Source organism: Pristiophorus japonicus, chromosome 6 (genome assembly GCF_044704955.1).
Source record: "Pristiophorus japonicus isolate sPriJap1 chromosome 6, sPriJap1.hap1, whole genome shotgun sequence".
In the NCBI taxonomy this organism is placed as follows: Eukaryota; Metazoa; Chordata; class Chondrichthyes; family Pristiophoridae; genus Pristiophorus; species Pristiophorus japonicus.
This window is the reverse complement of record NC_091982.1, coordinates 235653720-235668439: the sequence shown is the minus strand read 5'-3', so window position 1 is coordinate 235668439 and position 14720 is coordinate 235653720. Positions and strand designations below refer to the sequence as shown.

General features: G+C 44.6%; 1 protein-coding gene across 1 annotated transcript in view; it reads right to left on the bottom strand.

Moving 5' to 3' along the window:
• LOC139266002 (mediator of RNA polymerase II transcription subunit 12-like protein) overlaps positions 1 to 14720 on the bottom strand; it is a 799024-nt gene that overhangs the window by 543419 nt on the left and 240885 nt on the right. Inside the window, exons 14-15 of the mRNA XM_070883728.1 lie at positions 13249 to 13353; positions 9016 to 9198 (exon numbers count right to left, since the gene is read on the bottom strand). Coding sequence (XP_070739829.1) covers positions 9016 to 9198; positions 13249 to 13353 — 288 coding nt within the window. The remainder of the gene's footprint in view (positions 1 to 9015; positions 9199 to 13248; positions 13354 to 14720) is intronic.

Below are 14720 nucleotides of genomic sequence, written 5' to 3'. Positions count from 1 at the left end.
GAATGTTCAGCCATGAACTCATTGAATGGCGGTGCAGGCTAGAAGGGCCGAATGGCCTACTCCTGCACCTATTTTCTATGTTTCTATGTTTCTATGCTTGATTTCTGCATGCTCTCGGTGATGAGACTCGAGGTGCTCAGCACCCTCCCGGATGCGCTTCCTCCAATTAGGGCGGTCTTTGGCCAGGGACTCCCAGGTGTCAGTGGGGATGTTGCACTTTATCAAGGAGGCTTTGAGGGTGTCCTTGTAACGTTTCCTCTGTCCACCTTTGGCTCGTTTGCCGTGAAGGAGCTCCGAGTAGAGCGCTTGCTTTGGGAGTCTCGTGTCGGGCACGCGAACTGTGGCCTGCCCTGCTGAGCTGATCGAGTGTGGTCAGTGTTTCAATGTTGGGGATGTTGACCTGGTAGAGGATGCCAACTTTGGTGCGTCTGTCCTCCCAGAGGATTTGCAGGATCTTGTGGCGGCATCCAGTGCACCAGCTGCAAGCGGATGCAAAAGATTCCACTATTCCAAAAATAAATAAATAGGGAGAGCAGTGGCGATCTCCCCGGTGTCCTGGCCAACACACATCCCTCAATGAACACCAAGAACAGATTAACCAGTAATTCAACCCATTCATTTCTCCGCTGCTCGTGGCATCCTGTTGTGTGCAAAATGTCTGCTGAATTTGCCTACAAAACAGTGACCGCACTTCAAACATTAAATACATTGGTTAACAAAGCCTTTTAAGGGATATTCTCGGGACACAAAAGGCAGCATATAAATGCAAGCTCGTCCTAAATTTATGAAAAATCAGATGCGCTGCTGTGTATCGCTAATTGTGCCTCAATACAATGCCGGGATACATCTCACGGCAAAGAAGACATTTTTTTTTAAAAAGCTGATGGCGCAAAAAGATAAATAAATCAATGACAGAGGCAATTATTCTGGAGAAACATTACATGTTGTGCCTAGAGTTTTCAAGCTGTGTGATCCTTTGTGCAAAAAAAAATAGCTGGTCCTGTTTGTGTATCGCTGGAGGTCGCTTACAATGTTGCTCACCGCGTTTCTTCCCTTCACTTTTACTAGCGGGTGAACAGTTGGAGGGGATGGGGAGGCAACCCGTTTGCCAAATCTATAACTTTCTGGCTCAAATTTGAAGGTGATCGGCAAAAGAACCCGAGGCCACGTGAGGGGAAACTTTTTTACGCGACGAGTGTTTAGGATTCGGAATGCACTGCCTGATAGGGTGGTGGATGCAGAGTCAACAGTGGCCTTCTAAAGGGAATTGAATGGGAAAAAGTTGCAAGGGTTATGGGTAAAGAGCGGAGGGGCGGGACTAATGGGATTGCTCTTCGAAAGAGCCGGCGCAGACTCGATGGGCCGAATGGCCTCCTTCTGTGCGGTACTATTCTATGAAATTCATCATATTCTTCTTCTCCCCTTTTAACCAGACCTGGAACTGATGAGCAATCTTTACTTGTAAAAACCAAAATGCCGTTAATGGTAGCTGCCTGAGTTAATTCCTCCCATGAACAACCCTTCAGTTAGTCATGCTTACTCCGAAGGAGGAGAAGTTAAACAAGTAGTGAGGGAGTTTCCTCACCATCAGATTTTTGAATGATAAGGGAGCCAAGGATTATGGGAAGTGGAGTTGAGGCCAAGATCAGATCAGCCATGATCTTTATTAAATGGCGGTGCAGGCTCGAGGGGCCAAATGGCCTACTCCTGCTCCTATTTCTTATGTTCTCATCATTTGCACGACCATCCCTTTTGACATTTAAATCGCTCCTGCCCTCCACCCCATCACAGATCTTCGCTTTAGTTCTTTCCTCCCCTCCCCCCATCCCCTCATCATTTTCCCCGGGCTCTGCCCTTGCTTAAAAACTGTTAAATCGCTAATTCCTTCCACTTCTGGTCACCAACCTGAAACGTTAACTCAGTTTCTCTCTCCACAGATGACCTGCTGAGTGTTTCCAGCATATTCTATTTTTATCGAATGCTCATGTGATTGTTTTTGCTTAAATAACGAGTTAAAATTAACTACTGCGTTTATAACGATGTATCTATTTTTTGGTTTGAGTGCGATATTTGAGACTTCACCTTGGGACCAGAGAGTGGTTAGGATCTGGAATGCACTGCCTGAAAGGGTGGTGGAGGCAGATTCAATCGCAGCTTTCAAAAGGGAATTGGATAAGTACCTGAAGGAAAAATTATTTGTCAGGCTCCGGGGTAGGGGCGGGCGAGTGGGACTAGCTGAAGTGCTCTTGCAGAGCCGGCACGGGCTCGACGGGCCAAATGACCTCCTTCTGCGCTGTAACCGTTCTTGATTCTGTAAGTCCTGCATCAATGATGCAATTAACCAACTAGTTAGGTACAAGTCACGCAATCTGGAGTTTGTAATCTAGAAGGAGCTAATAAATGTTGTTCTATTTAAAATTGTTTCAAACTTTCATAAAACCAGTAACTTCTTGATCATGCAATGCCGATAACAGGAACCCTAGTAATAACAGAATGGAAAGAATGCAAGTTAAAGGGCTCAATTTCCCCCAGTGATTTGCACCGTTTTTTTGGAGCAGGCTGCTCTTTTTGGCCGAAGTTGAAAAACCACAGCTTCCCCAATCAATTTGTACCAGCGTAACTCAGTTAGTTACGATTTTTTTAAGTCAGTATTTTTTCAGTCAAAGGGGGCGTAACCAGCTACCGACACCAATTCTGGCGATTTAGGGAAGTTTGGCCAGCTGAGAGTTATTCCAGTTCTGATTAGGCAGCGTATGTGGCCTCTGCAGAAAAACCTTCGAGAGTTAAGGAAGTCGGCGGTTCACAGAGAGAGAGAGAGAGAGAGAGAGAGAGAGAGAGAGAGAGAGAGAGAGAAAGTTGGTGCTGTGTGTTTTTCAATTCTGTGTGTTGGGAGCTGGCTGTATGCTTCACTTTGCAGCCTCAGCTCGCACTGTGTCCCTAGTTACCATGGCAGCCCGATCTTTTTGGCGCAGATCAAGGCTCCACCCCCAAAACTAAAGGTCGGGTTAATCCACGCCAAAATGAAGAAATCCAACGGGGAAACTTAGAACATTTTTTTTTGCCGTACTTGGGCCCCAAAAAATGGGGCATAACTCTTCAAGTACGCCAAAAAAATGCTTTGGGGAAAATTGAGCCCAAAGTATGTAATTTACATAAAGCTCAACATTTCAGCCAATTCAACTAATAACACTCAGTTCCGTTTTCCAAGATTTCATACTTGATGCAGAATATAACACTTGTGAATATTAAACAGATTTTTTCTTAACTACATATCTTTTTAGTTTTCTTCGTTCCACATTTGTTTCATAATGCAACTGGTTGCATTTTTAAAGTGATGCGCAAAATTAGTGACTTCGTTTGAATGACAAAGACTTGCATTTATATAGCGCTTTTCACGACCGCCAGATGTCCCAAAGCGCTTTACAGCCAATGAAGTACTTTTGAAGTGTCGTCACTGTTGTAATGTGGGAAACGCGGCAGCCAATTTGCACACAGCAAGCTCCCAGAAACAGCAATGTGATAATGATCACATAATCTGTTTTTGTTATGTTGATTGGGGGATAAATATTAGCCGGGACACCGGGGATAACTCCCTTGCTCTTCTTCTTCAAAAAATAGTGCCATGGAATCATTTATGTCCACCTGAGAGAGCAGACGGGTCCTCAGTTTAATGTCTCTTCCGAAAGACAGCACCTCCGACAGTGCAGCGCTCCCTCAGCACTGCACTGGACTGTCAGCCTAGATTTATGTGCTCAAGTCTCTGGAGTGGGGCTTGAACCCACAACCTTCTGATTCAGAGGTGAGAGTGCTGCCCACTGAGCCACAGCTGACACACAGGAATTTACTTTAGACACTGCAGCACTAGTTCTTCTTAAAGTGTGAACAACCACAAGGAGAGAGAGGATATGGGTTGGTGCTTTTGATTTCTTCACCTGATGGGCTGAGACGGCATCTGACGCAATTCCCATTGGGCAATTGGGAAGGTGATGTAGCCCAGTCAACCCTGTCCTTCCTTGAAGCTGCTCTCAAACTAGCTCTGGAATTTGCCGTTTGGAAGTGGACAGGAGCAGCGTCAGTACAAACCTCCTTTAAATTTCCCCCTGTAGCGACATGCCCTTCCCAAACCAACTAACGCAGCATTGCAAGGGATGGACGCCACCTGCCCGCATCCTACCCACCGTTCCTGTTATGTCTGTAATGCACTTATGAATGACTCCACGAGGCAATGTGTTGTGCTCAAACTGTAGTGACCTTGGTCCTTTATTCGTAATTCCAGAGTGAGGCAGCCACATGGTGGCTACCCTTTTATACAGCCCCTGCCACCGGGGCAGGAAACCCTGGTCTCCACCAGTTGCACCCTCTAGTGGTCCCAGCATAGTATATACACAGTGTAAACCTTGTTGATAGTACATCAGGTAACAAGTTTCCATCTCATGCAACTATACAGTGACTACACAGAGTATATCTATAGTCTGCATATATAAGTTCCCAAGTCATCATCATCATCATAGGCGGTCCCTCGAAACGAGGATGACTTGCTTCCACGCCAAAAAAGGATGAGTTCGCAGATGTTTCAATGAAGGACCCGAACTACATCTTGAAGGGTGGAAGATGCCTGTGCATGGATTTTTTTTAACGTGTGGTGGCCGTTGCACACCAGCCACCACACGGGCTTGACAGAGCTAGATCTTGGTCCAGTGGCAAGGATTACCCAAGACGACTGGAGACCAGCTCTGCTGCATGGGCCTAGTGCGCACACGTATCGCAGTGTGGGCTGGGCCAGTCCTGTTCCTGAGCCTCTGGCCCCGAACTCACGTCTCTCCTGGGCCCCGATCACATCCCTCCACAGCCTCTCACAGCTCCTTCGCACTGATCTTGCCGCTCCTGCTGCATCTGCCCACGCTCCAATCACCGACCTGGACCTTGATGACGTCACTCTTCACTGCCGTCGCCCTCCTGCACCAGCTCGCGCTGTACCCTTGCAGTGATATGCCTCCATGCTGCTTCCGGGCCGCACACCCTTCCTGTTCTGGCCCCGACCTGCCGCTGGTGTTCCCACGTGCAGTACAACCAGCATTCTGACGTGGCTGGTTTCATTAAAAAACTTCCTTGTGAATTAAATTGTGGGAGACAAGCGCTCAATGACCACAGACTTTCCGTAACCAGACCACGGACAGAAGTTAGTGAAATCAGTCAAGTTACTGCAGGAAATGATTGCTACTGAGTAGCGGTGTGTCTGCCAGTAACTGTTGCAATCCTCCGTATTCAAAACCACCCAGTGGCACAATGCATCACTTCACATCAACCCTCATGTTAAATTCCTGTTTAGCTGCAACTGAGTCACAATTCATCAATGCAAATATTAACTTTTTTTAAAAATTCATTCACGGGATGTGGGCGTCACTGGCAAGGCCAGCATTTATTGCCCGTCCCAATTTCCCTCGAGAAGGTGGTGGTGAGCCGCCTTCTTGAATACAACTGAGTGGCTCGCTAGGCCGTTTAGAGGGCAGTTAAGAGTCAACCACATTGCTGTGGGTCTGGAGTCACATATAGGCCAGACCAGGTAAGGGCGGCAGATTTCCTTCCCTAAAGGACATTAGCGAAATAGATGGGTTTTTACGACAATCCGGCAGTTTCATGGTCACCATTACTGATTCTAGCCTTTTAATTCCAGATTTATTTAATTGAATTTAAATTCCCCAGCTGCCGTAGTGGGATTTGAACTCACGTCTCCATGAGCTGTGGAAGCTGGGACACTAAATAAACTTAAGACAGAAATAGACAGCTGCTTAAACGATAAGGGGATAAGGGGTTATGGGAAGCGGACGGGGAAGTGGAGCCAAGCCCATGATCAGATCAGCCACGATCGTATTGAATGGCGGAGCAGGCTCGAGGGACCATATGGCCTACTCCTGTTCCTATTTCTTATGTTCTTATGGGTCCAGTCCAGTCCAGTAACATAACCGCTGTGCTACCATTCCCCTGGAAATATGCAAACAATGGTGAACAGGGAAAGAGCCATTGGTCCATCCAGCCTGTCTCGCACAACTGCGATGCCTTGTGCATCCCGGTATATACACTCCCCACCTCAGCTGAAAGCCAGGTGATCTCTTGGGAGAGGCGAAAAACTAGAGAGAAACCATAACGAATTTTACACAAAAAAGTGAACACTTCAGCGCTGTTGTTGAGTGTCCATAGGTGTGACGCAGCGAGCCCTTTCACCATGCAATCTGGTCCCTCAAAGTCCAACTTTCATACTAGGAACTGGATGATTGACGATTGCTAACTGACCATTCGATGTACGACTGACTATACAGTGCTACACAATGGACTATATTCCAGCACTGCACTCATTCACAAAGAGAGTTTGTAAATCTCGCAGGGATTTCCAAACTGTAACTGAACTTCACCTCATCGCGTTCTCGGCTTGTACAGCTCGGGGGCTCAATCCCAAAACATCAGCGTACTTTGCAAAAACAAATCAGAGCACGACCGTGGTCCTGTGGGTGGATTCAGATGCCTTTCGGAAATGCAGCTGAGAGATTCAGTCAGTCAGTCCACAGATAATATGGGGGTCTCACTCGTCAGGTGGGAGACCCATAGGATCGGGTGGGACGTCGGTTTTACACCCTGCCCAATATTGCTCTTCAATGGAGAGTATAATCAGCCGGGCTGTAAAACCAGCGACACACCTGATCCCATCAGTTACCCGACGGGAGGGTTAGGTTAAAATGACCGTGTGTTTAATAACTTCAGGCGCTGACTACCATGAATCTAAAAGGCAGATTTCACTGTGCGAAGGGCGAAACGATCGAGGGACAGTGCTCAAACTGAAATTACTACCCATAACCAGTAAACATTCCAAGCAGACCATTATTCACTTGGTAAGTGAATTAGGACACGGATCACTTTCAGAGCCTGCTAAGTCCGCTGGTTTCTAGTCCGAGCCACGTTGAAAGTATACATTCTTACAGTTCGCATAATTGAGAAAATTGTTTGGCAGCAAATGATGCATTCCATAAGTTGCAGTGCAATGATCATTGTTTTGCTTTGTAACCCCAAGTCTCACCTACATTTACCGAGACAGTTGCAGATAAAGGCACAATCTGGCCCGTAGGGAAAACGAGGTCTGCTTATGGTAAACACTGTACCCAAAGAGAATATCCAGCTTAAAAAAATTACCAGGGGAGCCTTCACTGGAATTGATGGGGTAAATAAAGAGACTATTTCTGCTGGTTGGGGATTCTAGGGCTGGGGTAAAGGACTTAGGCTGGGGGAGACATGCACTTACGCTGGGGTAAGGGACTTCGCCTGGGGGAGACATGCACTTACGCTGGGGTAAGGGACTTCGCCTGGGGGAGGCATGTACTTACGCTGGGGTAAGGGACTTCGGCTGGAAATTGGGAGGCTTTTGCTGGGTTGATGGAGATCTAGCTTCTCTGGCTTCTGAAGTCAGAATGGATCGAATTACACTTTGCAAAGTCACTCAGAACTTGGGCTGGGTGTTCCAGTTACACATTCCAGAGAAACGTCTGGGTGTGGCTTATCATCCAAGAGGACCAATCAGCAATCAGGTCACGTGATAATGCAGAACCAGAGACAGTGTGGGCATTCAGTACAAATAACTGCGTTTTTTAGGGATATTGGGAAAAAGCAGGTATATGGAGTTAGGTTGCAGATCAGCCATGATCTCATTGAATGGTGGAACAGGCTCGAGGAGCTAAATGGCCTACTCCTGTTCCCAAGTTCCTACATCTCTTAACAGTGCAATATGACAGAGGCAGTGGCCTAGAAACAGGCACCATCATGCTCACACACAATGAGAAACTCAGCAGTTATTTCCACATGCACAACCTACTGTGTAGAAGATTAACCACGATCTTGTTGAATGGCAGAGCAGATTCGAAGGGTCAAATGGCCTACTCCTGCTCCTATTTCTTATGTTCTACACAAATAAAATTGAGGTCTCTATCTCAACAAACCAGGCCTCTGCTGGCCAATCTCAAGCAATTAGACAACCTTTAGATAGCAGAATCTGGAAATAGACAATCTGTACGTAATTAGTAAATATATGGTTCAAGCAGAAACATCACCAAAACAAATGCAAAACAAGGCAACTGTACAGGTTGGTACAGAAAAATAAAACACATGTAGCCCCCAGCAATAGTGGTCCTTTACTGTGTACATATTTAAACACTATTGCTTCTCATACGCAAGTACAAAGGTTTTCAATAATGATTCTAAAACTCAACGGAAGTGAATTCCTTTAAAGGTTTTCACAATCGCCTGCCATAATTGCGGCAGAAGTCGTAGAAACTCCGGTGACACACCATAAACACCATTTACCCTGCTTTTCTAGGGTGTCCGAGGCTCTTCCATCCAAGCTATAATCACCGCCAATGTTTTAGAGTCATGGCTGCCCTTTCGAGGAGTATTTGAAACAAGCTCAATTTCTCAAACATCGTACTCTGAAAACTCAGTTTTGAGCTACGTAGTTGGCCACTAGTAAATTTTAGTTGCAGTAGTTGTGATATCTTAAGCACAAACTTGGGGGGTGTTTCTGTAAAGCCGTGCTGCTTTTTTTTTTACAATACACATGAATCCATAATTAAGAGACGCACTTGATATGAATAAATCATTCATTATGTCTGTACATATAACTGTTATGACTGCTCAGCCACCTAAGGACTAATTTTTAGAGTGGAAGCAAGTCTTTCTCAATTCCAAGGGACTGTCTATGATGAGGACATATAAACACCACTGAAAAAGGTTACCCTTTCAAAAGATATGGTCAAATTTTCTTTCAGAAGAGTAATTAGGTTCTGTATAGAAAACCAAACTTGGCACATTGAACCGACGACACATAATCAACCTAGCCATTCAAGCTAGCCACTCCAATTCTCAAAGCAATACAGTGAGACACAGACTCGTATACAACTCTTGGTTGTCCATTCCTCATCCGCTATTGGAAACATTACCCTGACTGACATTGTCCTTTCAACAGTTGCTCCTTACCTGGGGGATGGGAAAGTGGGTGGCATATTGCAGGTGTCGTGGGTGTTCGTAGGTACATGGGAAGATCAGTTCTCTCTGCTTCTCTTTCCTGATTGGCTTTTCATCTTTTGTGGCACTTTGTTCCAAAGAAAGGTTTGCGGTGTGCTCACAGCTCAAAGAATCCCCGGGCATTGGAGAGAAAATCTTTAAATAGAACAGTTAAACAAGGAAATTAGGGATTTTTAAAGATCTAAAATACAAGAAACCGACACAAAGTATGCATTTTTACACATGTTCCGTCATACTTTATAGACGACTGACAGCAATAATTCCACATTGTGCCTATTGCGAGGATCATTTGTATAATAAAAAGACTGGTTGAGCAAAATTTCAATATGCTCTCGACAAATCAGCATGTGGTCACCCCAACACATTGCTAAGGATTTGGGTTCGATTTCCCGGATACTCCACAGGCCAAAGTTCATGACCTCAGCTCTGCCAGGTTTTTTTTAAATTCGTTCTTGGGATTTAGGCATCAGCAGCAAAGATGATATCTATTGCCCATCCCTAGTTGCCCTGAGAAGGTGGCCTTCTGGTAGCAATTTTGATATCACTTAGCTAGGCAACCACAATGGTGTGAGACTGGGGTCACATATAGGCCAAACCAGGTAATGGCAGCAGGTTTCCTTCCCCATGGGATATTAGTGAACCTGTTGGGTTTTAAGGACAAACTGATAGCTTTGTTGTCATTTTCACTGATACCAGCTTTTATTTCAAGATTGTTTATATATACATACACACACACACACACACGTATATTTATACGTGTGTGTGTGTGTGTATGTGTATGTGTATAAATATATATATGTGTGTATGTGTATAAATATATATATGTGTGTATGTGTGTGTATAAATATATATATGTGTGTGTGTGTGTGTGTGTGTGTGTGTGTGTGTGTGTGTCTAATATATATATGAATATAAAAATTTAAATTCTCAAATTGCCATGGAGAGATGTGAAGTTATGTTGCCTGGATTACTAGTCCAGTAATAATCCCTGCAGTCAAATCCTTAGACCTGAACCCAGTATTCCAGGTGTAGTCTAACCAGGGCTTTGTATAGCTGTAGCATGATGTCGACCCCCTTGTATTCTAGTCCTCCAGACATAAAGCCCAGCATTCCATTAGCCTTTTTCATTATTTTCTGTACTTGTCCATGACATGTTAATGATCTATGCACATCGAGATGAAATTGAGGTTACGATGATTATTGAGGCATGTCAAAATATTAGAATAGTAGATTTTTTGGAACTAGAAAATGCAGCATTATAATACAAGTATGATAGTCAATGTCACACCCACCCACTTTGCACCTCATTTTTGCAAAAACTTGAAGATTCCAAATTAATCTATCAAAATATAAAATACCGTATATACTCGCGTATCATGCGACTTTTGAAGACCTAAATTGTAACCTAAATTTGGGGGGTCGCATGATACGCGAGATACAAAATTTGCGGGTGTGAAGTGCTGGCCAAGATTAGGCTGTTAGGCTGTTAAGCAGACCGTATCCACGCTGAATCTCGGCAGGTATCTCCTGGGCTGGATTGCAGCCTCTATTGTCGCTTGTACTGTATCGGGGGGGATGAGAGAGTCGCGGAGGTCGGGGGGGGGGGGGGGGGGGAGGAAAGAGACCGGACCGGATCCGACCTGACCCCCGCTCTCCCTACCCCGGCGACCCGACCTCCGCTCCCCCAACTCCCCCCCCCGACCCGGCAACCCGACCTCCGCTTCCCCCCGGTGACCCAACCCGACCTCCTCTTCACCCCCCGGCGACCCGACCTCCGCCACCCACAACTCCCTCTGAAGTTTGTTGCATTATTAGAGGCTCCATCTATCTCAGCCCATGCTTCTTTTACCCGCAAACACAGTAGAGGCTGTGGCTGAACGACACTAGTCAAGCCAGCTGGAACGATTGCTGTATCGGTGTTCGATTCGCGAACAGCTTTCACAGCAGAATCCACTCGATGTTTCATGTTAAGGTCTGTATTCGATCTCAAAAAAGTGACTCGCATGATACATGAGATATATGGTAAAATCATGTTTTGGGGACGAAAATTTAGGGGTCGCATGATACGCGAGATCGCAGGATACGCGAGTATATACGGTACATGGAAGTTTCCTCAAGATTATGAATTTATAATCCCCCTTTCCCTGCCTCTGTATTTGCTTAAAACCTGTTCTATCTCTAACGTTTTCCAGTTCTGACGACAGGTCATCGACCTGAAACGTTAACTCTGTTTCTCTCTCCACAGATGCTGCCCAACCTGCTGAGTGTTTCCAACATTTATTTCAGATTTCCAGCTTCTGCAGTATTTTGCTTTTGTATCAGTTTAATGGAGGGTTTCGTAAAACAGATTCAAATGAACTGCAATTGTAATTAATGGATATTAAACTTGGCACGTTTTGAAAATTAACTCCACTAAATAAAATCTCCACCACAGGGATAACAGTTGGAATGGATCAGAAACAAAACTGTAGCTCTTCTACAAAATAATTAGTGGATAATAAAAGGTCAATAAAACCTGTAACTCGAAACAGCCCCAACCCCAGCCTAAATAAGGCCAGACATTCAGCAAGGCTGCTACATCTTGTACAAGAAGCATGTTTCAGAATGCAACAGTCACCTGCAGGTAGCAGATACTATTCTTCCCTCTGCCAAGCCACTTAATGGCCCGGATTTTGCTGTACAAATAATGGTGCGGCTATCAGCGCTCACAGTTATTCAAGCGTCAATCGGACATCAACCGCTCATGCGCAGTTAACATAGAACTCAGGAAGTTGCTGCCCGAGTTGTCCTGCTCCTCCAGAGACTTTGCTCGACCGCTCTCTCGGCGAGAGACACGGCACTGAAACACATGGATGGATACCCACTAACTCACTAGAAAAGGTTAGGGCTTGTCCATTCCAGTGTAAGTTTGTAATGACGCGGATAAGTCTTAATTACTGTCAAACCACCTCGCTGGCACTGAAAATGGACTTTTACAAGTGTGGAGTCTCATTGTTTCAGAATTTATTTATTGTTGGAGATTCTTTTTTAATTCAATGTTTTTTTTTAAACTCTGTCTCTTAATCCCATTTTTCTTCTCTCACTCTATTTCGATTCTGTACCTGATTTGACATTGAATTAAATATTCTAACTTACACTTCCTGCTTCAGACTCCGCGCTCCACGTGAACAATTCTTCAAACTGATTGGTTAAGGAGATGCACAGTTGCTTGCCTGTTCACTCGGGTCCCAGATCCCCCCTGTACAGGGCACTGCTCAAAAATAGATTTCTAATCACAGCAAGTTCTAGTGGAAAACCCCATCGAAGGTCTGTGCGGGAAGTGGAAGTGCGGACAAGTGGAAGTGCAATGAGCGGCTGGTGCCGTTCGTCTCGGAGAACAAAACCCGGCCCAGTGTTATTGAATGGATATGGCTATATTTAAGTCTCAATGCCAGGAACGTTGCTCGTCGCCACGCCAGGTTGCAAAAGCCAGAGTTCCACTGTGCACAGTTTAAGATTCTGATGAATGTTGTTCTGCTTTCAATTGGGTTGACTTCACATTAAATAAACTTGCTGCCACACGTTCTAATAAAGTGCTTGTTTTGAAATTCAAAGATAATTCATGGATCGAAAACTCTCCAATTGCTGCAATGGCCAACAGGTTTAGGAATTATATTTTGAAGAAACATTGTGAGAAAGGTTGCAGGTAAATTCCATAATTAGCAGTAGGAAGACTAGTATGCTGCGGTGGGGGAGGGGGTGCTCGTGGGCAGGGGGAACTGACACAGCTTAATGTTTTAACTCTCTTTTGTAAAGCCCAGGTTTAAGTTACTTGCATCATGCAAAGTCACTTTTTTAAAAATCCGTTCCTGGGACGAGGGTGTCACTGGCAAGGCCAGCATTTATTGTCCATCCCTATTTGCATCATCCCTCCATATCCTCTGTAAATCAACTGATGCCAAGAGGTGGGCCCGCTCCCTCTGTGTGGCAATGGTGCATCCAGTTCTCCTTCAGGCAAATTATAAGCTTTTTATTTTCCTTCTCAGCACCTGCAGGATACTTCCTGTAATAGAGATATCTAGAAACAGATACAACGCACTTCACACTGATTGTGATTATCGCTACCTCGCTATGGTACCCTTCAAACAACTTGGGAGGGGGAGAGAGACGAGGCAGGGAGTTACTCAACAAGAGTTTTCAACCTACTGCAAACTCGGGTCCAAAGTCTGCTTTGAAGTCATTCTTGTCCACTTCATCAAATAGATTCGTAGGTCCTGAATCCATGTCCATGTGCTCGCCAAGTCCCTGATCCTAAAATTAGAATATTGCATTTGTTCACAGCTCTCAGTCAAAAAAGCTCCCCGCAAAAAACAGCTTGTGTCGGCAATGCTGGTTTTAACTCCTGCTGCCTTCAAAAGGTCTCTACGTTACAAACATATTACACATTCTAAGCTTCATTTCCCTTTCACACACATGATCTGGATTTATTCTCTGCTGTATAGACTATTTTCTTTTAAAGAAGTTCACAAGTACAGGGTACTTAACAGAATCAGAGGAAAATAAAGTCAGTTCTCTGGCAGTATTGCTACACAATGTTTTGAAGGCATTTTAAAATGGTTACAAAGTTGTACAAGACAGAATTATATCAAATCTTCACGCAGCAAAAGAAAATGTATTCCTTTTTAAAAGTATGTGTAGATTTTTTTTTTATAACTGGAACTGTCCGTTTCCCCCCCCAAGATGGTGATAATTCTACCACCAGACATTCTCATTTATTCTTCTGGTCAAAATTTCTGGCGCCTCAGGATTAGAAATGCTATTGTACAACTTGTGCAATAATTTATTTTCCCCAGAGAACACGAAATTTGACTGCTTCTGTGATAAATGATTCATGATAATACTGTCATATATAGCACATTCAGCCAGGATTAAGCTGGTGCAGAAAAACACTCGCAAATTCTTTGTGATTTTGAAATTTCTGCAATGTATTCTCACACATTCACATGACGAACATATAAAAAAAAGTTAGCTTGTAAAAACAATCAGGCTGATGACATCAAGTGAGCCGCTACCCAGATATAATCATCTTTAACTCTGCAGCTGAACGTTTGAATATTTCATAAGGGAATGATTATCATATTCCTCCAATGGCACTTTTATTTTCAATAAAGGCTCTTATTGATCAGAAGTTACCAGAGATCAGAACCTGTGAGTAATGCCTTTGGCTCAGTTGAATGAGAGGTGATCTTATTGAAAAGTACAAGATTCTGAGAGGGCTTGACAGGGTAGATGCAGAGAGGATGTTTCCCCTCGTGGGGGAATCTAGAACTAGAGGGCATAGTTTGAGAATAAGGGGTCGCCCATTTAGGAGTGAGCTGAGGAGGAATTTCTTCTCTCAGAGGGTCATGAATCTTTGGAATTCTCTGCCCCAGAGAGCTGTGGAGGCTGGGTCACTGAATATATTTAAGGTGGAAAGAGACAAATTTTTGAATGATAAGGGAGGAAGGGTTATGGGAAGCAGGCAGAGAAGTGGAGTTGAGGTCAAGATCAGATCAGCCATGATCTTATTGAATGGCGGTGCAGGCTCGAGGGGCCAAATGGCCTACTCCTGGCTCCTGTTTCTTATATTCTTATGAATTAAATTTGAGAACTCCCGTGTCTCCATTTATATGAAGTTT